Consider the following 26,417-nt stretch of genomic DNA (forward strand, 5'->3'; position numbering starts at 1 on the left):
ATTAATGTCAAACTCAGGGTTGTCACTATCACAATTTACCCTAAAACTCGGGTGAAAATTTATAAAGGTAATCACTTCCATTTCTATTTCATACACATCATAAAATGTTGATTCGAACTTTTAAATATAATATTAAATACTCTGAGTCTCTGACTGAAGTCGTGTAAAATGAAAAAAAAAACTTCTTAAAGATTATTTCAGCTTTACATATTTTTTAGGAAATGCATCATCATAATAATACTTGGTTTAATGCCAAGACAATAATTATAATGATTTTTACATTAAAGATATGATTTAAAATCATAATTTTAATACAGAAATTATTACTTACAGTATGATAAATCTGTTCTGTTGAGTGATAAAAAAACAGGATTATTCACGTCAACTCTGTGGTATTTTTTACTTTAGAGCTGGGCACACTGATGATGTGTTTCCCTTGTTTGTGTGTGTAAGTTATGTCTCCGCCATTGAAATTCATTTTAGCCGAGAATTGAAATAGGTTGTACCTTTCATAAATCGGCAAATATCTTCACAATCTTCCTTCTTTTACTTATTCTATTAAGTCATATTCCGTGCACAAACATTATATCCAATGGCAGACAGAGATACAGATGAGTTGAACATCGATAACGTAATAAAAAAATTACTAAAAGGTAAATGTTGATAAATTCCGATGTAAACTGAAATATTTGTGTTTTTTGTGAAATATAGTGATATGTGTTTATTTGGTGAAAAATAGTGCGAATACTCAGTGAAAACTTGGTGTTTTTGATTGTGTCGGTGTCATGTTTTTATTTGGTTGTTTTCAGTACGGGGCGAGAAGCCTGGTATGAATGTTCAGTTAACAGAAATTGAGATCAAAGGTTTATGCTTAAAATCTCGGGAAATATTCTTGTCGCAACCGATATTACTTGAGTTGGAAGCTCCCCTAAAAATATGCGGTAAGTGAACGAACCAGTATACCTACTTCAAAAGAACGCTGCATTTCCTGTCCACTTTCGAAATATGAAATCGTCATCTTTCCCTTCGCATTGGTGTCGCTCAACGTACGTTACGGTTTTTGAAAATTCAACCTCGAGAAGGAGGGTATCTGAGAACGCATTTTAAAACTGCTAGGCAAGGTTTGTCATGTATTTTTTGTAGACGTATTTTACTACATGTTTCGTTTGTGTATCATTCCATTTTTTAAAACAAAAACTGAATTAATAAGGGCATTTCTCTGTAAGCTCGTACAGGTCCCATACAAATGCTGTCCTGGCAATTATTTTTAACATTTTCCAAAAAACTGTGATCAATTTCAAAGAAAATTGACTATTATTTTAGTTAGATAAGGAGTCCCACTGAAATTATTAATATTTTCCGAGTTATTAGCGATTTTCCAAGAAATCATGACAGGGGACTGTTAATTGAGACAGAGGACTGTTATACTTTAAGAAAAAGTCATTTTAAATTGATCAATTACTTATTATTTTATAGCAAATCAATAGTAAATAAAATGTCTTTATAAAAAATTAACAGAAATAACAACTTTCCTTAATAAACATTCATATCAAAAATTAACCTTAACCTCTGAGGCACTGAATTCCGAGTACCACCCGTTCCTGCTATTTCATCGTCAAATCTTTGAGGGGAATTTGTGGTCAATTCAGGTTCATCAGATTAAAGATTTTCCGTTATTATGCTCACAAGAACCACTGTTGCAAAAGCAGCTGACACTTTTCATTGTTAGTCATCAACATCATTTCAGCACTGGACGTCCACTGCTGAACATAGGCCTCCCGCCCTCCCCCAATGACTTCCACATCGCACTGTTGGTAGAGCGGCCTGCATCCAACGCCTTCCTGCTACCTTTATGAGGTCGTCGGTCCACCCACAAGGTGGCTCGGTGTCGCTTGTCTCTCGCTGCGTTTTCCTGTACATGGCCTCTACTCCAGAACCTTGCTGCCTCATTGTTAGTGTTTTATATTTATTTGGAAAGCCGAGGATGGACCAGGAATAAATACTTGCGACCTGATGCACATATTTGTGCAATTTCAGGCAGAGGACTGTTGCCAGGGGACTGTGTATTTCGGCTAGATTTCACAATATTTACGAAAATGATGTTAAATAGTGTTTTAAGAATCTACCGATCAATTGAGACATAAATATTATATCAATTTATACTTTATTTAGAGATTATTAAGTAATTAACATGCATATTATGACTTACCAGAGGACTGTGTGTGGTGGCGATTCAAGCGCGTGTTCACCTCACAAATGACGCTCTGACACTAAAAAAATAGGCATCTCAACGCCGCATTCGGCAAGGTTGTCTATTTTATAGCAATTGCATTTCATTTCACTCAAAAAAAACATTGTAGCTATTTTAGTTTTTTTATATTATGAATTTAACTTTTTGGCAGGGGACTGTATTTAAATTCTGGGGACAAAGTTTACAGGAGTTTACTAAATAAATAAAATTGGTAATGAGAGCTTGTTTCACGTAAATATCATAATTTCATTATTATTCTTTATGCTATGAGCTGCCAGATGTATGTAGTTTCAATATTTTCTTCGTAAATATCATTTCTAGGCGGAAATGCAGTGATGGGGACAGCCAGGGGACTGTATTTTTCGGGCTTCAATCGAGTCTAGAAAAAAACTAAAAATAGTTATGGTTCTAAAAACAAAGGGCCCGTAAAGTTTTGGGGTTAAAGTTTCATTACGAGTGTGTTTTTTTTAAATATTTTAATTGCTTTTTGAAAAAATCGGCCGGGACAGCCGATTACGAGCTTACAGAGAATCGCCCATAAATAAATAAGCTGTGTGGTCTAGCAGTATTCAGTCAACTGTGTATCTCATGTTGTCATAGCATGAATCAATGTTTTTTACTTTCTTGGCATATCTCGAACCTTATCTTGCATTCATTATCAGCACCTACATATTTAATTAACAACTTTTTATGTAGTAAAAAATATTGTTAAAACTATAATGATAAGTTATTATGTCCGATTTTGTCAAATTGTATCACCAATGAATCATGATTAAGATCAGTGGTTTAATGAGGAAGTTTATTGAACAAGACTTGTTTTATTTCTTTAGCAGATACTTGAATAAATATAAAATTCAAAATTCTTTATTGACAAACAAAACAAGTAAACAACATACAACGTGTCCCAAAATTCAAGGATAAGCCGGCGCCGCAGGATGGACATAGTCATGACTACTTTAGGAAAAATAAGAAAAAAATCTATCTCTAAAATTTTTAAGTTACACAATAAATTATGAAATTCGTCGAAAATTGACACCCCTTATGATATTTTACCTTACCACGACCACAATTTTTCAAATACTTCTGTTTTTTTGTTTGTATCGGCAACTTAAGTAGTGCTGCTGTCCTCTCCAATTCTTAAAACCCTCAGAATCCTTGCAGTTTTTACACAAAAGTTAATCAAAATATGATATTTCCTTAAAATTTTGAACGATTTTTACTTTCACTCCACTTTGACTCGTCGTTTTGTAATAAAACAGTATGAACACTACTGCGGCAAGTTATTTATAAAGTTGCCGCAACTATCCAAGATTCCAAAATGGTATAATACTCTAAGAAAACTAGTCGCAATAAAGATATGCGTACCATTTTTACAAGCACTTCGCTTGTTAGTATGGGATAAATCTTGCAATTAAATTTAAAACCAGTTCTCCTCAACCAATTGAGCTGAAATTTGGTATACTTATGTAAGTACGATGACATTGCAATATTATGGTATCATTGAGCTGGATGGAGTCTGGAGGTGGTCATAGGAACTTCTAAACGAAACTGCGGAATCGCATCTAATTTGGGTTCGTTGGATATCTTTTCGAGCACTTTAGTGCTAGATGATGTCCAGGGTCCTGATGATGAAGTCAAGAGGTGGCCAGGAGCTGGCCAAAGGAACTCCTAATTGAAATGGCGGAAGATTATCGAGTTTGGGTTCGTTGGATTTGACTTCCCGAGCACTTGGACCATAAGATTGAGAAACAACTAAAAAGTGTAAAATAAAGTTATAATAAAAAAAACTTTTTTAAAAACAAGCATTAATGCGAAATTTTACGAAAGAATTTAACGATTAAAATAATTGTATGCAAGGTTCAAATAATTTCAAAAGTTTGTAGCGCAAACAGAAAAAAAGAAGAATAAATTCCATGCGCGATTATAACTTTATTTTAAACTTTTTAGTTGTTTCTCAATCTCATGGCCCAAGTGCCCGAATAGTTGCGTCAACTTTATAATAAACTTGCCGAAGTAGTGTTCATACTGTTTTTTTACAAAACGACGAGTCAAAGTGGAGTGAAAGTAAAAATCGTTTAAAATTTTAAGGAAATATCATATTTTGATTAACTTTTGTGTAAAAACTGCAAGGATTCTGGGGGTTTTAAGAAGTGGAGTGGACAGCAGCACTACTTAAGTTGCCAATACAAACAAAAAAACAGAAGTATTTGAAAAATTGTAGTCGTGGTAATGTAAAATATCATAAGGGGTGTCAATTTTCGACGAATTTCATAATTTATTGTGTAACTTAAAAAATAATTGAGATAGATTTTTTTTCTTATTTTTCCTAAAGTAGTCATGACTATGTCCATCCTGCGGCGCCGGCTTATCCTTGAATTTTGGGACACGTTGTATACATAAGAAACTAATCATTCCTCTCATTTTTTTAATCCATGAAACCTGCTTAACATAGTAGTCAGGAAGTAACTCATTCCTAACTATGAACAAGAAAACTTATAAATCAATGTTACCATAGGCATAGAGAATGTACAAAACAATGCTGTTTTGAAGACTATTGTATTGCAAAGGAAATAAGAAAACTACTTCCCTAATAAACATTTCATTGTCTCAAATGGAGATGGCATAGGCATCGTAAACCTTGAGAGAAATGTAATGCATCAGATGCTTTGTATTTTCTGTACAATTTCATACCTGGGTGCTATTTTTATTACAAGCTTTATATTGACTTCACTTGTTAGTATGTGTGGGACAAATCTTGCAACTGAATTTAAGACCAGTTCTCCTCAACCGATTGAGCTGAAATTTGGTATACTTATGTAAGTACGATGACAATGCAATATTATGGTACCATTGAGCTGGTCTGATGATGGAGTCGGGAGGTGGCCATAGGAACTCCGAAACAAAACGGCGGAAACTCATCGAGTTTGGGTTCGTTGGATTAGTCTTTTCGAGCACTTTAGTGTTAGATAATGTTCAGGGTCTGAGATTAAGATATAACTAAAAAGTGTAAAATAAAATTATAATAAAATAAAATAAAAATAAACTTTTTTAAAAACAAGCTTTTATTCTGAATTTCGAAAGCTTGCAAGTAGCGCAAACAGAGAAAAAGAGGAATTAATTTAATGCGCGATACAAGCTTTCGAAATTCAGAATAAAAGCTTGTTTTTAAAAAAGTTTATTTTTATTATTCTTGTTATTATGTTCGTTGAGCTATTTACCATTTATACTGCAGTAGATCTTAGAAAATCTTAAATGATAATTCATTATTGTCAAGGAATACAAATACATTAATAACTTTAATTCTTTTGTTTATTGAAAATCTTGTTTATTTAAGAAATTGTTTACGTCATAATTTCTTCACTCCGCAGGTGACATCCACGGACAATACTACGACTTACTAAGGCTGTTCGAATATGGAGGCTTCCCTCCGGAATCCAACTACCTCTTCCTCGGAGATTACGTAGACCGTGGCAAACAGTCGTTGGAGACTATATGTCTGCTACTTGCGTACAAGATCAAATACCCAGAGAACTTCTTCTTATTACGGGGCAACCACGAGTGTGCTAGCATTAACAGAATTTATGGGTAAGTCAATCTTATTTTTTTATTATACTTTAGAAGGACAATAATGTTGATATCATAATCTATGTGTATCAAAGTAAAGTAAAGACCTAGACACATTTTGCACTAAAGTCAATTTATGTTTTATTAGATTTACATAATGTAGTTAGGTATCCTGCTTATCAGTAAACTATGATTTGATAAACATATTGATTATAAAGTATAAAAATCTGTATCACCAATAATACCTCTTTTATAGTATTTAAGGCCTATAAAGAAGTACTTTAAATGTCCAAATCTATCTGAGTCAAAAATATGTACAGATGCCAGCACATCAATTTAAACGTTGCACCTAAATGTATTTGATAAAGATGCAATTTTGCAACAAAAATGTAGACTGCTGTACTGTTGACTAGTTTTGCAGAGTAGGGCCCAGTTACAGTTAATAAAAGTGCATTTTTGCAATAATTAAGTTTATTCCAATGTGCTCTCAACTGTAGTTTTGCAGAATAAGCCCCCAGTTTCGAATTTTGCAACAAAAATCTATGGTCCGGTGTACCATCGACTAGTTTTGCAGAGTAGGGCCCCAGTTTCGAATTTCAACAAAAAGCCGTCGCGTCCGTCATGGGAGCTTAACACGCGTCATGCGGTTCACGCAGGCTTGCCTTTGTGGGTTTGTTTTTGTTTACATTCCCTTAGGAAGGCCCTCGAAATATTGAAAGAATAATTATGGTAATTGATGGTTAATATTGACCTAAAGTTAATTCAATACTGAAGGGTTTAATACACGATCTGAGGGTCCGCTCACCACGTTCTGTTTCGACTTTTGCGCCCGTATTCACAAACATTACTATGAGGTCTCACAGTGCGCATGGACGACAAGGTTACACACGAACCAATCACAGAGGTCTATTCAACGCTGTGTGTTCGATTTGCTCCTTCACTTAAGCAAGCATAGTTTGTGAATACGACCGTTGGTGTCGCTCAAAGAGATAGGCCTGCAGCGTTGCCATTTTTTTTTTTCGCCAAGTCGGGACTTTGGTACTTTTTGAGTGAAAATAGCGGGATTCTTCCGTCAGAAGCGGGACATAGTAAAAAAACGTGTATAATCAAAGGTTTTCAAATATTTATCTTTTTATTTGCTTTAAAATTACGTTTACGTGACAATAGATAGCAGAAGTAGCCATAGAAAATGTATTTGAGTAAAAAAATAATATTTTAAATCAGATTTACTCTATCGTTAAATTCGTCTTTAGAATAAAAAAAGAAGAAAAAATAAAAAGTTTTATTCTTTAGATTAATATGACGTTTCAAACAATAGTCTGGTGAAGTGAGTGTCTCTCTCCGAAAAGCGGGACCGAGCCTGTCCCGCGCGGGACAATTAATTTTATTTAAAAATCGGGACGTCCCGCCAAAATCGGGACGTCTGGCAACGCTGTAGGCCTGGTGCTGGTGCCTCTATTCCATACAAATGGTCGCTCTTTCAGCTTTTTCATACATGTTGTGCTCCACATGTCAGAATGATAACTAAGAATCACCTTTATGGGTAAATCCTAGCTTTACTGCTTTCATGTTTTACCATTAGCTCCTTTATTAATCCCTACAGCCAGCTTACTTTTATTTTAAATGGCTCTACAGCAGATTCTGAGTTATTTATAACTTGTCTTTGCTTAGATACGTCTTGCTCTCAGGATCAGGTTGATGATAAGTAGCTTATCTCATATTTGTAAATACTTCATGAAGGCTTATACTGTACAGTCCGCAGCACATAATACATAAATATTTTTGTGACACATAAATCCATTAAGAAGCCAGCGTTTATCTTGATATTTTATGACTCAGTCTTTGGTCTGAGTTTTAGGGCCACAAGGTTAACTCCACGTTGATCGATTGGTAGCGGCCTGCGTCCAGCGCTTCCCTGCTACCTTTACTGCTATTTTTAATTTTTTACTAGCCATTTTTTCTTACCACAAAAATCTAGATAGTAGGTATCTAGTAATTGCGCAACGATTGCCTCTAGACTCGCTAGGGGGGTTAGAATGTGTTAATTTTATGCTTGTGTACTTAGTGCGTATGTGAGTTCACGTAAAATCAATTTTCTAAATCTGTATCGATATCATTCATGGAGTTGTTAATGTGTTAATAATATTTCCTTCGTACGTAGTCACGAATCATACAAACATCACGATTTCAGTCGCTATTTGTCGTAGTATTTTTATCTTTTGTGGGCTTGGTCGATAGCATCGACCTTTTTTATGTAACTGTATCCTGTGATGTCTCAAATACCTTTTATCATGTTTAGTAGAGCCTGTTTTTCATGTACCCTTTCTGTTGGCTTAGTTCAGCGACCTTCTTCATATTATCTTCCATTTCCAGTACTAAAGTCAGAAATAGGTCTAGCCAGATTGATAAGAGACTCTGAAACTCTCAATTTATTTATGACTAGCTTTCCGCCCGCGGCTTCGCCCGCGTGGAATTTTTCGGTTTTTTATATAACTTATGACACTCTGCAATAATGTGACTTTCTATTGGTGAAAGAATTTTCAAAATCGGTTCAGTAGATCCCGAGATTATTGGTCAGCAATACCGTAACTCCGTGGATTTTTTTAAGAAGCGTCTTCTTATCTTGACGTGGTAGTTTTATAAGTCAAATATACTAAACCTAAGCAAAACAATCGCCTCATAATAATAATGAAAGAACGAAGGTCGGTGTTCATGGTTCCGAAAGCCCTAAAAGTGCCGCAAATAGCGATGTTTATTGACCATTACCAAGGCTTTGTGACAAAGACCGGCAGATTACAATGCCTGCCAAACCCAGGAGCCCTTTTTATTACTTAGGTACTATACCATTAAGTATTGTGTAGGTCTAAACTGGTCATGTATTGTGCCTTAGCTAGGGCTAACTGAGTACTTTAGAAGGACATACGGACCTAAATCTCTGCTCGTCATTGTAAGTTTTGGCCGAATGTGATTCAAAATCCGTAGAAGGCAACATCCTTAGACAAACCACAGTTATGTGATCAGCCCTTCTTGGGTGCGTGCATCTGATTACACCGTAAACACATATGACTCACGCCATATGAATCATTTGAGTCCTATATTGATTGCGGTCGACGATACAGTGAAATGCGTTTCAAAAATACCCATATCCATCCATTGGCGTTATTTTAATTTTTGATGCTATATTTATTTTTGTCTTATAAATTACTTGTAATTTTACTTTAAATATCGACAACTCTTTTGGTTGAGGCTTCTGGATGAAGTTCGCTTCTACTTTGCCAGATTATCATTTTCTATCAGATGAGATGCAGGCCAAAAGCTTCCTCATTGTGCATAAAATAAAGGACAATGACCAAAAGTGGTCCAAATGTCCACCACTAATGAGACCTATATTGGCTTATAGTCCATTAAATAGAGATTAACTTTCAGTATGAGATGAAAAAAAAATAAGCTGTCAGTAAAAAGTTATGACTGTTTGAAAAATTGTAGTAGTTTACGCGCTAATCTCAGGAACTGCTGGTCCGATTTGAAAAAATATTTTTTGTTATGGATAGCCCATTCATCAAGGATGGTTTTAGGTTATATAACATCACCCTACAACCAATAGGGGCGGAGCGGTAAAGACAAATGTTTTAAAAATGGGAAATATTATTCAAACTATTTTCACGCGTACAAAGTAGTAGGCACAGCTAGTATTATAATTCATCTATAACCCCGCACCAGTTAGAAAAAATACTATTTTACCCCGTTCGCATTATTCCAAGTATTCCAATATTGTTGTCTTTCTTCTGAGCTTTTTTTTTTTTCTTTTCGCGAAAACCTAACACGGCATGCGAGATGATAAGCGACATGACATAACATGCATAGATTAGTCCAAAATGTGCGATGGATAGAATGATATCAAGAACATTTTTCGGATGAAAAGGTGAAAAACATGACTTTTCATTCAGTCATAACTTTTTACTGACAGCATATTTCTGATTGCTGTTTGGTTATAATGAATCAGTATTTAGTAGACTATTTTACTACATAGGTCTCGTTAGTGGTGGACATTTGGACCACACTCCATACATTTTTGGTCATTGTCCTTTATCTAACTTCAAGTTGATACTTTGTTTGTACCTCTTTTTTGCGAGTGATCTGCTCGAGTCATTAAGGATTATGAAGTTGGTTGGTTAAGCTGTACGTGTGTGTGTGGTGTGGTCAAAGTGCAATGACTTATCAACGAAAGGAGACCTTCTCTTTTGAAGTTTGATACTTTCGGGTAATGCGAATATTTTTTATTTCTTGGCTGAGTTGGGTCATAAAAGTACCAAACTCATGCTAGCTTAGGGTGTTCCTCTATTATGTGGTTTCCGTATTTTTTGGTCTGGTTCGGATCAGGTTTTCGGGTCTTTCACGAGACAGCAGCTCCTTTTCTGGATGTGTAGGATTGCAAGCAAATACAGAGCATGCATTAGGTAGTTTTCTCCTTCCCTGTCGTAGACCCTTATAATCATCATGAAGTGGCAACAGTTGGTCGAGTTCTCTACTAGAATTTTTACAATTCACCACCCCAAAGTGAGATCTTCTATGCCTAAAGAAGGAAAATACCTTTTACCAAGCTTAAGCTCAAGGCAAAATCTGCATAAGCTGTCGCCCAAGATTCGGCAATTCATATAGCAATAACAAATAATCTGTCGCACAGACGTTCGGGGTCAAAGAACTATAATATCGACGCCATATTTTGTCTCTCACTATCATTATAATAATCTCGATGTGATGAGCCAAATTATCTTTTGATATAGTCTGGGTGTTTAAGATTCCACTTTCAAAGTTTGGAATACCAATGAAATGAAAACTAAACATGAGTGCGCCAGTAGAATATGTTTGTAATTCTTCTTAAATTGTTTTTCAAACTATTTCAATTTTGATAAAAGAGACACAGGATTTATTATCATCATCATTATTTCAGCCACAGGACGTCCAGCTGAACATAGGCCTCCCCCAATAATTTCCACATCGCCCGGTTGGTAGCGGCCTGCATCCAGTGCCTTCCTGCCACCTTTATGAGGTCTGAGGACCAGCTGTTAATGAGGACACAGGATTGAAAGTTCACAAAACTTCAGTCTACTTTTTACCTACATATCTCAATATTTCAAACTACTAAATTACCCTCAATATTTCGGAAAACGCGAACAACGAACACTTGTTCATACAATCGTCCGATAAGTTGACACAGTTCATCATAACCTAGCCCATTATATGCAAATATAGTTACATAAACAGACAGTTTGAACCATTTATACATAGCGACGGGTCTTTTACGTTTCCACGTTTTATCGCAAACATTTGTCGTATATCATGAATATTTATGTTCTTATGTAATGTATTGTGCGAGTGTTATGTTGTTTTATAACGCACATGTGACATGACTGGAGTTGTGTAGTTGACACTAATTTGTGGGATAACGTTCACTGACACTTCAATGAGGTTAAAATAAATGTAAACTGCAGTTACCGTTTTCTGGCTGGATGAAGCTGAATACCTAATAAAGTTTTAAAAAAGATACTTTTACAAAATGTTCGTGTTTATGTGATCAATTAGTCTCCATTGCACGAACACTACTCTCTCCAATTCTCCATTTTACCAGAAGTAAATGGAGGATTTGTCATACATTTCCCACGCTGGCCTGACGGCGCATATTTTTCCATTAGTCGCTCCATGACATCCACGGGTGTTTCTGTTCCATCTATCCTTCCTTACTTCATTTTATGATGATGTAGTAACTTCTAAAATGCGAACATCTTTACACTACTCCATTGTCGAAATCTTTCTATCACGGAGACAGCCGACATGAGTACTGGTTTATGTAATGGAATTTATCTTAAGAACTTGTTTTTTCTAAGAGGTACGTTTCTTCCTACAGGTTCTACGACGAGTGCAAACGGAGGTACAACATCAAGTTATGGAAAACGTTCACAGACTGCTTCAACTGCTTACCAGTAGCCGCGATAGGTGAGTCTAGTTTTTAATCCATTATCATAAAGCTCAAAATGTAACTGCAATGATTTTGCTACTGTCTGTTTAAATTTTCATTTAGTAGCAAGACAGCGGATCCAAAAGGCGATGCATTTTAAACTATCTTATCAACATAACAAAGTGTTTTTTAGAGTTATTTAAAGGGATTTGAGCTCAAAATAGCTCTTCTACTCTCACAATAGCTTTATTGGCGGTAATTCCTTGAACGGACATGTTTCATCAACATATCTACATAATATATTTTAATCGTATGGAATTCTGTACGAAAGTGGCATTTGTCTTCTTTTTGGTTCATATCATATCCATAACATGGAACCTATCATTTCCATTGTATTTATGCCCAAAACTGTGTTATAATAGTTGATATCTAAATAATTTAGCAGTCTAGCTGTACTCGTGAGCTTAAACAGGTGCGTTTAGACATTTTTGTAGCATCTGGCCTAGAATTACGACCGTTCCGAACGTTTTGCTTTAAAATAAACATCACAAGAAATCAATCTCAGCCTTAGATTTAATATCAATTAAGTTAATTTATTTGAACGTGTCCAAATATTTTTTCCGGAGAGCGATCGATCAGTATAGTCAATTACGTTTGGAAACCATTTCGCGGTATCGAGTCGTCTATTAAATTGTCTTTCTATTTGATTTTAAACTCATTATGATCATAAATCAATAGACACGCCGAAAAACCAATTAAGAAATACTTAGATACTACGTTTTTTTAATTTGTAATTTTCTCTTGGTTAAGACCATGAGGCTGGTTCCTCCTGGGATATTTAACTGCCAAGTGCGGAGCTACTCTACCGATTGCTTAATGGAGTAGAGTACTATGGAGTGTGGTTTATTTCTAAACCATCCAACCATGCAATATTGTTTAAAAATAGGTTTGGTTTGCAAAAATTTAAGTCCTCTGTTAGACAGAAACCGACGATACGAGATTTTTACAGGAAAATCTAAAGTAAATTGATGACTATGAAGATGACTAAGGATAGAGAGATCCATCCGTAATCGAAATCCAATCTTTTGTTCAAATGTACGATGCCTACAATGCGTGTCGGTAAAAACTCTTTGAAATTGTTAGAAAATGCAATAAATCATGCGGCTTACGAAACCCTCGCATGTTACGATACCCGTGTACTGACGTCGTTCATCAAAAATGCCAATAAATTGCACTTATCGATTTCAGATATGCATTCAGTATCTAATAATCCGGTACTTTTTTCTCTCTGCATGTTCCCTGAAGATTTCTTATTGTAGCCATACTTGTGCAACTACTATACCCTAAAGAGCTCTTATTGTGACCGTACTTGTGAAACAAAACCACAATCATTCGTTTAATTTTCTTTGGTGTCGCCCAAGGATCATTATTTGCTCCTTTAGTATTCCTTATGCTAATGTTATGCTCAGTTATCGCTCCAGTACATGTCATATACACAGATGGGCCTTGTTAAAAATGCTCGCTAATTTTTCATGCCCTTGTTCGGTGTTTAGGTACGATGTTCGATGATTCATTTGTTTAGCCGTCCATCGAAGCGTTAAGTGGGCAAAATTGCCGATGCACTAATACACTACTGAACACGTTAGTTGGACGATTGAAAATATACCGTCCGACTACATATCCAACAGCGTTTACGTCTATTATATTGTGTGAGGTATTTGACCCGAGTTTTATTAATGTTTGCTCTCTGTAGATGAAATTAATGATAAAGATCCCAAGCAAAAACAGACCCTTTGTTAAGCCTTGGGCTTCTATTATTAGGCATAAGCTTAATTTCACAAAACATTTTTGTTATTCTCATTTCGTGGAATCATTAAAGGCATTATCGTTTATTTTTATTAATACACTAGCGGCCGCCCGCGACTTCGTACGCGTGGATCCCGTTTTATCCCCTTCATCTATCTTACGCGGGTTAGATTTTTTTATACAAATGTTTTTTCCCGCTAACTCCCGTTCCCGTTGGAATTTCGCAATATCCTGTTGTAACTAAGCTTTAAGTTTACAAAGGGACCTGCATGCCAAATTTCAAGCGTCTAACTTAAGCAGTTTAGATTTTTCATACAAAAGGATTTTCCCGGTAATTCCTATTCCTGTGGGAATTTCGGGAATTCCTTTCTTAGTGCACCTCTACGGTACCTAAGCTACGTCCCTTATAAATTTCAAGTGCCTACGTTTAGCCGTTTAGGCTGTGCGTGGGTATGTCAGTGAGTCAGTCATACAAAAGGAATTTCCCGCTAATTCCTGTTCCCGTGGGAATTTTGCAATATCCTGTTGTAACTAAGCTTTAAGTTTACTAAGGTACCTGCATGCCAAATTTTAAGCGTCTAACTTACGCGGTTTAAATTTTTTCATACAGATGTTTTTTCCTGCTAACTCCCGTTCCCGTGAGAATTTTGCAATATCCTGTTGTAACTAAGCTTTAAATTTACTAAGGTACCTGCATGCCAAATTTCAAGCGTCTATCTTACGTGGCTTAGATTTTTTCATACAAATGTTTTTTCTCGCTAATTCCCGTTCCCGTGGGAATTCCTAAGTATCCTATAACCTGCCCAGGAGTATGAAGAATAATTGTACCAAGTTTCGTTAAAATCCGTCGAGTAGTTTTTGTTTCTATAAGGAACATACAGACAGACAAAAATTTTACTGATTGCATTTTTGGCATCAGTATCGATCACTAATCACCCCCTGATAGTTATTTTGAAAATATATTTCATGTACAGAATTGACCTCTCTACAGATTTATTATAAGTATAGATATCGTTTGTAATAACTACCATAAAGTTGAACCATATAAATGTATAAAACCTTTTTTCTATAAATATCATTCACATTACTTGCCATTCATATCAGTCACGTTTTCTAACACGATGTATCTTTTGATTGATCGTTCCTCTTTGGTTTGCATTACCTTTGTTTAGCTCAAATTCTTTTCTCTATCTTTTTTTATCTTCTATCGTTTCGTTCTAACACTTTGTATCTCAACATCACGAGATAAATATACTTTATCGTACGTATAAACGATATTCGCCCACCGCAATGCGAAGGTCGTATTGTCGATGCTATATTTGATACCAATATTATTATTAAAGGCTAGGGCTCGTTTGTTTGCCCTCGGACCTCGGCTGTGTCCTTCGGTTTTAATTAATTTTGCGAGGGTATTGATACGATGTCGCGTTGAACCCAAACTTTTTCGGGATTCCCAATTGGATTGCGCATATTCTGTTCAGAAATCAACGCGAACGTATAAAACGTTTGACGTGGTCGTTGTTTAATCAAATTACTTGGGTCCTAAAGTACTCGGGTATTGAATAACGCCCGTATTCACAAACGATGCTTGCTTATGTGAAGCAGCAAATCGAATGCACAGCTTTGAATAGAGCTCGTGTTCTATTGGTTCGTGTATACAGGTGACACGTGTCCACGCGCACTGTGAGACCTCATAGTAATGTTTGTGAATACGGAAGTAAGTCAGTAAGAAATTGAAACCGCCTGATAACAATTTTAACGCAAAACCTTTCTTTCATCACAGCGAAATTCACTGTTTGACAGAAAAAGCATTAATTATTTGAAACAATTCATTATTAGAACTGACGTTGTGTCAACATTCTGTCGTACGATTGACGCTAACGAATTGTGATTTCACATTTTACGCCGCGCAGGACAATGAGTAACGATATCAGCATCTCTTTAATTATAACGAAGCTTCTAATTGGCTCAATCCTGCACATTTTTAACTACATTATTCATGCGAAAGCGAAAGTCGTGAAATGTCGACGACTTCCGAACTCGCTTTGCATATTTATGTCATCTATTTTGATGACAGCGATCGTGATACGGACATACATATTTTTAACCGGAGAAGTATTTGAAAGTAAGTTGCCTGCAGAATCCATAAAAGCTTATTAAATCGGCAACTATACGTATCACAGAAGAGTGAACGTAGATGAATTTGGTTTTACAGACAGAGTGACTGGAACTAGACCCGCCATAGCAAATTCCATTTTTTTAAATGCCGCGTCTAAAAGCTACGAAGTGTATGCGTACGAAAACACGTTCAGCGATAGATAAGCAAAGTACGTACATCGTGGTGTTGTAGGTAGAGCTACACATCAAAGATAGAAATTAAATTATGTTATTCATTTTCGTTACATGTAGAGAAATCCTGATAGAAAGGTTTTAAAGGTGATAATTTTACAAGATCCATCCTCTAACTTCAAAGAGGATTAAATAGAAGTGGTTTAGAAAATTTGACAAGTTCTAAATTGTATAACGAACATTCTAAACTTTATCGTTAATCTTTATCTACATCATAGTGCCCAAACCCGCCTCAAAATTACTCTTGCTCTTCAAATGGTTTTGTCGCAACTACAAAGGCTGTTATGCGTGTGCGCAGGTGTACTAACTGTATTGTTAACGATCTCAAACGATTTGTGTTGGCCAAAAGTTTGGGCCAATCTACGCTGCCTTTTGGCAGGACTTTATACCGATTAAGGGTATGATTTTTGCGGGCACCGCTCTCCCGTGCTTTGTGGAAATCTATTTTCTTATTATTTTCCACCAAACACTGCTGAATCGTTTGTAGGTACTTCTAATTGGTGCGACTTCGCGACAAAAATGTGTATGTGCTATTGCCGGTACATGCTTTCTGCATTGCGATCACCATGGCAACGTGTACGCTAAAACACTGCAGTGAAAACGCGTCTGCCTCGGTCGATGACCTGTTTTGCAATCTGTTGCACCAAATGCTATAACTTACTTCTGGGAGATCGCATGTAGAAAGTAGTTAGAAGAGTAGTAAAAAGTTATATCGCCCACTATAGTAGGGAATTTAGTGCAAGAACCCCTCCACTTTGGTATAGAAAGCTCATTTTTACAACAGTGGTTCTTTGGGTGCTCCTGAGTGGATTTCCGTCGGTAGACATCGGGAGCCCCCCCTGTGGTAGCAGGGGGAGGGGGGGCAAGTTTCCTTCCGCCGCGCTTCACTTTAAGGCCCATATCTTCAAAACTATGGGTATGAGGGCAAGTGTGGTATCATTTTCGGATAATTAAAGGATGGCGAATTCATTTCTAGAACAAACTTTTTGTCTTTTCATACAAAAAACTAGAAATATTGAGTAAAATTCACAAAAACCAAAAAGTATTTTTTTAAATAAACCTCGTTTACTTTTAAACCACTGGAGATAATCTAATAAAAAAAATTTTTTCACCTACTTTTTGCGAAAAAAGTACCATACAATGTTATATTTTTATAATTCTGATAAATGTAGCTTTCAGGTCATATTTTTTTTATTAGATTATCTCCAGTGGTTTAAAAGTAAACGAGGTTTATTTAAAAAAATACTTTTTGGTTTTTGTGAATTTTACTCAATATTTCTAATTTTTTGTATGAAAAGGCAAAAAGTTTGTTCTAGAAATGAATTCGCCATCCTTTAATTATCTGAAAATGATACCACACTTGCCCTCATACCCATAGTTTTGAAGATATGGGCCTTAAAGTGAAGCGCGGCGGAAGGAAACTTGCCCCCCCTCCCCCTGCTACCACAGGGGGGGCTCCCGATGTCTACCGACGGAAATCCACTCAGGAGCACCCAAAGAACCACTGTTGCAAAAATGAGCCTTCTATACCAAAGTGGAGGGGTCTCCATACAAATCATTGCACTAAATTCCCTACTACTAAATTCACCGTTTCCTCGAAAAAAATTACACCTATTTACGTGGTTTACTTTTCGTAATCGTATTTTTAGCATTGTTTTAAATTATAGCAACGGCAAGTGTAACAGTAAGGCCCAGAACACACGGTGAAACGCAATTGCAACGAAACTGCAACTTCTAGTTACTTTTGAGTTGCATCTAAGTTTCTGCCATAGATTCCGTTGAGAGACCACACATGACGCGACCATTTCAAACCGGTTTCAAACTGGTTACTATAGTCGCTTTTATTGCGTTCGAAATAAGAGCGATCACAAAGCTAAATGTTTACTTCTGATGAGCAGTTGTCTGTTTGTTGTTATCAGTAACTGCCACGGAGGAAAATGGCAGCATTAGATTTCAGCTGGTTTTTCCCAGTATCTAAAGTTTGGCCTCGCATTTTAACAAATATTCCGTTTTCAAGAATTTCCTTGTAAACTCACGGAATTCTAGTAAAGGTTCACGTTAAAATAATGTGAAGTTAGATACAGGGAAGTAGTTTATTTAATAACTATCCTATTGAGATTAGAATGTTAAGTATTAAGTGTAAGGCATTAAGTTAACGGTCGTGCAAGGCCGTCTGGGTAATACAGATTCTGCACGATTGCTTGAATTTATCATCATAATATACGCAATAATTTTATTATTAAACATACATGTATGTATGGCCTGTAGGCATCCTCTCCTCCCCAATGCATTCTACACATATCTTTGGGTATTTGTTTCCATCTACTGGTTGCAAAAAAATTAGGACTGAAAAATAGTCTCGATTCAATAGAAACATTAATAAAATTAGGGTCTGAAGAGGTCGGAGGTCCCTTAGCTAGAATGTCTCGCTCCAATTCCCTTGCCGTCTAGTCATTTGACCCATTTTTTCCAATAAAACCTTAATTTATATCTCCACCTGTTTCGTATTTCTCTAAAATTAATTCATGAAGGCTTTCGCATAACCAATTTTACGGCTTCGATCGCATGAAGACTTTGCCCTTTGCCACCGAAAATAATTTAAGCTTACCACGAGGGACCGAATATCAAGTACCTAACCTTGTAACGGAATATACGCTCCAATTGGTTCGGGCGATCCTTTTAATACAAAAAAGAGATGATAGAGTAGGCTCTCGTATTATTATTCTTTGGAAAATGTGACCATCCTGGTATTTATTGTCAGCTGAATAGACGTATCAGTCAGTTTGGACCTGTATCACCGCTTGCTGCGTAAATTCCCTCATTACCGATTAGGAATCTATCTGTCCGCTTAAATCTTATGGTATCACAGGTTTCTGATAAATTGTGGCTCATAAACTTACCAGTAATCTTTATTTGTCGAATAACAATTTCGAACTACTGAAACTAGCCCTAAATCGGCAAAATGTGCTCTTAATGTGATCGTTTGAATCTTTGGAAAATGTGACCATCCTGGTATTTATTTGTGAAATATTTGTCACTGAATAGACGTATCAGTGAGTTTGGACCTGTATCACCGCTTGCTGCGTAAATTCACTCATTACTGATTAGGAATCTATCTGTCCACTTAAATCTTATGGTATTACAGGATTCTGACAGATATGTGCCTCATAAGCTTACCAGTAATCTTTGTTTGGCAGATAACTATTTGCAACTGATGAAACTAGCCCTTAACCGGCAAAATGTGCTCGCAGTGAGATCGTTTGAGCATGACTATAAAGTTATACGGTTGCCAAAAACGGTTGATTTTATAACAGTCAGCCGAACAACGAACACACCGTCACCGTTACGTGAATGAGCTCTACCTCTAGCTTACTAAAAGTCAAAATTGAGGATAATACTTATGAGCCTACTTCTTATACTTGTGTATATCGTCCCAAATGAAACTCCAGGACAATCCGTTTTATTTCGATATTTTCGAAGCTCTCGAGGACGTTAGAAGTGCCTCTATATTGTCGCTGACCTATTTCGTTTGTAATTTAAGTAGAGCTACAGATATCGGGTTTTCTTCGACGAAAATATTTTTGTTCTACTTGACAGCCTGTTATTAAATAGGTTGCCACTTGCTTTGATGATTTGACCAGTCGATATCACAATTTTTTCCTTTAAATTACCAAGATATTTTTAGTATTAAATTGTATTGTGTCCAAAAAGGTTCAAATTCTGAAAGTATCCTTAGTATTTTAAGACTAAAACGTGCCCGAAACATCACGTGGCTTGCAAGGTGAAACCCGAAGGTTTTGTAAGCATGGGTCCAGTGGCGGCCCTTGAGTGATCCACAAGGAAACATAAAATTAGATTAGGTATGTATTATGTGTATTTGGATCCAAGTACTTTTTTTAATTTTTTATCCACAACGAGGAAGCTCTGGATATTCCATTTATGAAGGATTATTGAGATGATTCAGACTGTTTTGAATTTACAAGAATTCATGATGAATTCAGATATTGTGTTTGAACCCGCTTACTGAAAAAAACAAGTTTAAATTACAATTTCTCTAAAACACTGCTGAATATTGTTTTCCTGTTGGAATTCCAAGTTGCTAAGATCGTATTTAAACTATCCATCCCGCATTCCAGGTGCGTTTCACATTGTTGCTCTACTCATGTCGACTCCGAAACTGCAAAAGCCATCTGCCTAACAGCAAACACGTCCCAATTTGAACCTTATCTTCAAGCTCATAAGGTCCTCGATCCTCTTAACACTTTCCCCCAGTCAGACGGCCGGAAGCAATCCACCGCGAATACTAAGGCCGACTGGTTGGACGAGTTCGCGAATATGGAATATTTGGTCCTTACAAAAGACGGGAAACGTCTTTGTTTTATTTTTCTGAATATGGATGACTTTTTGGCTCGCTAGGCGCATTGGTGGCTGTTACTTTGTTTCCTTTGCTTTTGAGTTGTCGTTTATTTCGGTATTCAAAAATGTATGAGTTTCGGTAGCCATTTCTGACCATCCGTCAACAGTTACGAGAAAGATACATGGCTAATCTCACATCTCTTTCCAACCGCTGCAACTCCTGTATAGGCTAATTAGTCGAAAGAAGAAGCAGAAGAGACGGGATTAATCCCAGCGCTGCTACTCCTGTATAAGCAAGATCTACAGCTTGGCCTCTAATGAAACCCAACCAGTGAAGGTTGTCCCGGGGGACAGCTGTCTTAGAAACCACAACGAATAGGAGTACTTCGAAATATTATAATAATAATCTATTTAAAGGATCTACTTTCCGTATGACCGAATAGTTATTTAAACCGTTACGTCGATAAAATAAAAAGCCATAACAAACGTATGTAACGCTTTTGCAAGAATAATCCACAAAGGGAAACTGAAATAGCGATCGCCCACCATTCGCGAAAGGTCATCGACCGGTGCCGTTGCGCAAATGAGAAGTATCAGCTGATTATATCACAGAGGGTCACAGGTCATGGCGTACGCATGTTGATGTGCATTTTGTAGTTGTGGCTACGCCTACTCTTACATACATAGCTTGGTAGAAATTGACAGTTTGCCGGTTAAACCTTTTACAGCTTTGATTTGTATAAAATATACATATTTGTACCTACAATAGTGACGTTATGAAACATTCTAGCGCAGAACTTGCATCGACATAAATACTTTGAAAAAAGCTGACACTAGTGACCGAGTTTCTTTCGGTGCTTCCTCTCTTTAGTTTGGTCTACAATTCGACAGAATGTTAGGGTTAGTATGACTATACTGGAACGTGTAATGGCTTATTAAAAGGCACAATTAAACTGCCATTTACCGTAGAATTTATAGAAAGGAGGTTTTGTACTAAACCAGTTTCGATAGTCTTTGTAGATAAAAATCCATCAAAGGATTAGGATATCAAACAACTGAACACGGAAGTAATGCCGCTGTAAAGCAAGATAAAGAATCCATTTAAGGTCAAAACGTGCTACGTAGATAAGATTGCACTCGAATATTAAAAACTAATTTATTTCATTAGTGCAAAGTTGCAAACTGTTCAATTAAAATAACGGGGCCACGATATCCAAACAAAACAGAAAAATAATAATTAACAGCTGGGTAATCAGTATTGACATAATTTGCAGTCATGAGGTCATACTGTTACACTTACTGGTGGAAGATCATCTTAACCCTTAAGTAACATCCTTATTTTTGGTTACACATTGAACACCCTGGGGTAAAAAAATTACCCCAAACGGAAATTGTTTTTTTTAAAGTAAATATTGAAAATAAATTCAATTTGTAATTTAAAATGTATTAGCGGGTGGACTAAATTATACGATTGCCTTAAAAAATCGTCTGTCTCGCGTAAAAAAACATTTTAAATCAATCATAATAGTCTCTACAATGATCTTCTAGAAAAATCTTGAAAAGTTATTGAGGGGACCAAAAACTTACACTAATCGGACATCGAATAGCTGCTTTATACAATTTTAAACTCAAAGTTAAATAAAACGAAAATTTTTGGACTTTTTATCAAAGCAAAATAAAAAAAATATATTTTTTATAAAATTATGAGAAATTGTTTTTTATTTTATTTTATTCCTAAATATTATTTTCAAAACACATCAAACACACTGAATTATTACGTTATTATCATTTTGGAGTTATATTTCTGTGTCTAATTTATGAACGCTCTGTTCTGAGGGGATGTCTTCGAAGTTCGAAAAGTATCATGTAAATCAAGCTCTATTTATCTCTCTACATTCTCGAGACAACGTGCTACTTGATCGTCATATAAATATTGACTTATTTTGTTTAAATATCATAAAAACCTATTAATTACATGTTAGGTGATGGTAAATTAAAGCATGCGTAACTAACACCCTGGGGTAAATTTCTACCCCACCTACCTGTAAAAGCCAAACGGATGATTTTTGTCACATCCCGCGTCTACGAGCTTAAAGCACACACTCTGCATTGAGAATACACAAAACGACATTGCTCTAGCTTCACTAGAAAAAAAGATATGCCAATTTTTATACGCCTGGGGTAAAAAATTACCCCACGGTGTTACTTAAGGGTTAACTGGTATTATTACAAAATATCGCTAAAAACGCGATTTATGCCCGTTTTCACCATCAATCCCAAATTTTTAAGTGACCCTTAAGGTAACACTTAATATGAATTTTGTTTTCATAGAGGTCACTTAATAATTATGAATTGATGGTGAAAACGTGCATTAGTCTGTGTAATAGATTCTCTCCCGTGATTGGAATTCAACAATCAAAGGGTTTTTTATTGGCGGTCAAGCTGTAGGATCCTGGCTACTCCTGTAGTTGCAGCGGTGGATTCGAGAGGTGGGAATAGTCCCGTGAAAATCAAAACTATCATTCTAAGCAAATAATTCAATCGAGTCTTGAGCTTTATTCAGTAATAGTGACCTTATGCTCGTTTTCACCATTAATATCTAATTTTTAAGTGACCCCCTATGGTAACAAATAAGAATATTGTTTTCAGAGGGGTCACTTAAAAATTTGGGTTTGTTGATGAAAACGGGCATAAATCTCCTAAAATTCTCATCATAGATTTGAGATCTCCAGTTCATAAATCCAGTACGAGCAAAGTAATTAAAACAATACTCACAATAGGAAGGGCAACAATGGAATGTTGATGCTCAGCAATGGATACAGAGACGAGCAATCCGCTTCTAACTGGATTATTTCGCTTGACTCGTTCACGTTGTAACGTTTAATATTCTGAATATTAATGGATTAATAGTTAAAAAAAGAACAGCACAAAAAAGCGATAGTAATTATCACATGCTTCACCATTGTTCTTACACGTGAGAAGCTGACATTATTAAGGCTTGATTTATCATAATATCATCACATTTATAAAATAAAGCTTGTAAGTTAGATTAGAAGACTCAATGACGGGACTATACCCATCTCTCGTTCCCACCTGCAATTCCTGTGTAGCCAAGATCTACAACCTGACTGCCAATAAAAACCTAACCAGTGAAGGCCAAGTTTGTCCCGGGGGAAAGTTAAACTGTCATTGGACCCGCAAAGAAATTAATCAGAAGAAATAAGAGTTCGAAGTTGCAGACGCTAGTGAAATATTAACCTCAAACAACGGATGAAGATAACATAATGTTAAGGCTACATTTGTAAGCAAATATTTACGATGCGATACGGCAGCCATGATGTTATCGCACTAGGAAGTAAATAAGACTTCAATTCAGATGTGCAATGATCCTTCCGACATCTCTGTACTATTTTGTTAGATTTTAACTGCAGCTGTTGTGTTTAACGAGAATTTTCCTTACTTGTTTGAATCTCACAGTAAAATAACCGATAAGTCTGATCACTCGATATAACATAACAGATCTTCTTGTCGGAGGTTAAAAAGATTTACCTAAAGACCTTTTTGTTTTATCGTCTGTCAATACGCCATAACATCTGCACAAAATACTATTAAAGGTAGGTAGTCGCGATAAAGGGTACATGAGAATCGTTTCATTTTATAATAGCTATCATTCCACTTTTACTATTTGGGCCTATCACACCCATAAATGTTTATAACTTTCGAGGTTTGAGCGTATTGGTTTACAGGTCATGAGGCAGATCATTGTGTACACTCAGCGTCAAATAATTCGTGACACCCAGTGACCAAAAAGTTGACAACACCACAACCTTATTCCAATGTAACAAAGACGTGTTGCGAACTTTTTGACTACTTTGGGTTGACGTCTACCTATTTGACGTTGATGATGTGATTGCTATTCTTATCACCATTGCATTCACGTCTTAAATCAAGCTCGCTAAGGTCAACATGAATTCCGTTTCCTGCCGAATCTTCGCAACCTTGCCATCTGATAAATGTATCTTTTTGTAAACTGGCCTGGATCTAACAAATCAGGTCAAGGTGCTTACGCCGTTAGTTTATTTGGTTTGTCTTCAGAACCATTTATAGTTTCAGTCAGAAAATTGTAGATGTAGTGATTTATTGGATTTTGCTTTAAGTTTTGTTAGCACTTGGAAAATTCCTTAAATTTTGTGCCAAAATTCCTTAAGACTTCGATCTGTGCTGAGGCTAAACAAGTTTTTCTCTTATCTTTACTTACACACTTATAAACGGTGAAATTACTCTATAATTGACTTTACTTTTAATACTCTACCACAAACTCTACTAACATAGTCCGCGTGACTTGTTCTACTTAAACTCGGTTAACTCTTTCGGATTAACTATGCTGGTGGCTTTAGGTGGCTTTTCTAACTTCACCTGGCAATAGAGGGCTCTCAATCTTAAATCAACTCAGTTAACTCGTCCTCCGATCCCTTAAATCAAGCCTACAACGAACCTGCCGAAGTTTGCTCCAATATACACGGCGTCAGCAAACTTGACTGGAGATAAAGTGAAGAGTCTTAACAAAATTAACGAGGTACTCCAAGGCCAGAAGGGGTTCGTTTGCACAGGGATGCCTACGTTGATCTTTAACTCACAGATAAATCCTTCAGTTCTGATGTCACTATGATCTCTTAAGTCGAGTGTATAGTGTTAGTGAAGTTCCCACAATATCCTTGACATAAGCTTAGTCTGAAGATAAAGTGAGGAGCCTTGCAATAATTTGAACGGTACGATAAGGCCCTCACAGTTTGCATAGGATAGTCTACTGATCCATGACAAGGCGACATGCCTGAGCCCTAACAGAATTAATGCGTTTACGTCAAGGCCAACGCGGTTCGTTTGCACAGGATTGCGTACGCCCCCTAGACTCTAGTTCAGTAACTTCCAAATAAATCCCTCAGTTGTCTCTAATATTTTAAGCCCTGTGTGTGTATAATGAAGATGCCACAATATCCATGACATAAGCAAATTGTGCAAAGACAAAGTAAAGAGCTCTAACTTAATACGGTTACGTTAAGGCGAGCAGGGTTCATTTGCACAGGGTTGCCTGCCTAATGCGCAATGTCCATGACAGTCAACTAGGCAGACAAAATAAATACGGACGTTAAGGCCATTAGAGTTTGCTTAGGGTAGTCTGTAACGTCCACAAGTTCAGTATGATAACTTCTATATTCCTGTTTCGTTAGTTGCCTGTTAAGCTGTCCATGATGCATTATTTTATTTATTTATTTAAACGTATATGCACATATAACAGTGTACATAAGGCAGACTTAATGCCTTTCGCCATTTTCCATTCCATGCGATATGACAACTTATCTGAAGATCCTAAATTAATGCGGTTACGCCAAGGCCAGCGGGGTTCGTTTGCACAGGGTTGCGTGCCAGTTCATGGCCGAGCAATGCGTACTACTGGCACGACACTATGCGGATTAGTGTATTTATGTCATCTGCTTTCTGTACACATGTCGTGTAGATCTAGAAACCCAATGGTTATTTTTCAATACGGATTGGGGCCATTCCAGTTTTAACATCTGTGTATTCAAGAATACTCACTTTTATTAACGTTGACATTGATGACATTTTTAATCTATTGAACTCGTATGCAGAAATTGCCAGAATTAAACGAAAAAATAAAGTAGGAAACAACGATCAACCAAAAACAAACATAATTAAAATAACTTTCTTGGATTTCATTTTCTGTTGTCAATAAATCAAACAAGTTTCAACACAATCGTAAACAACGAATAAGCAGACAGTTCTCCGACCACGGAATCAAAATTCCAGTGACTTTCAACTGTAGCCGTTAATTTAAAGTTGAGTAAACTTAATTTGTTTGTATTTGGCGATCAACCAAAATTGTTTGTTCGATTAGTAAAGTTAACAAGAATTGTTTTGCTCAGCCCAGCTCTTCAAACGGTTTCAGACTAGGAATTTGGGAACGAGCGGGATAAGTAAACAGATCGATAGCCTAAATTATGACAAGTCAAGTATGAAGTTGGTCTCGTGTAAGAAAGAAGTCTTTATTATGTAGGTACTAGCTCACCCGTGCCCCAACAATTTTATATGACACTCATAAATATTGTGACTTTCTTA

At 36.4% G+C, this 26,417-nt stretch overlaps 1 protein-coding gene across 1 annotated transcript in view; it reads left to right on the plus strand.

The window, feature by feature from the left end:
* The first annotated feature begins 411 nt into the window (after nucleotides 1-411).
* LOC114358639 (serine/threonine-protein phosphatase alpha-2 isoform) overlaps nucleotides 412-26,417 on the plus strand; it is a 56,665-nt gene continuing 30,659 nt past the window's right edge. Inside the window, exons 1-4 of the mRNA XM_028312658.1 lie at nucleotides 412-653; nucleotides 810-941; nucleotides 5,620-5,836; nucleotides 11,721-11,809. Coding sequence (XP_028168459.1) covers nucleotides 593-653; nucleotides 810-941; nucleotides 5,620-5,836; nucleotides 11,721-11,809 — 499 coding nt within the window. The 5' untranslated portion in view covers nucleotides 412-592. The remainder of the gene's footprint in view (nucleotides 654-809; nucleotides 942-5,619; nucleotides 5,837-11,720; nucleotides 11,810-26,417) is intronic.

This window comes from Ostrinia furnacalis, unplaced genomic scaffold (genome assembly GCF_004193835.3).
Source record: "Ostrinia furnacalis isolate ACB-3 unplaced genomic scaffold, ASM419383v2 OfSCF0292, whole genome shotgun sequence".
Taxonomy (NCBI): Eukaryota; Metazoa; Arthropoda; class Insecta; order Lepidoptera; family Crambidae; genus Ostrinia; species Ostrinia furnacalis.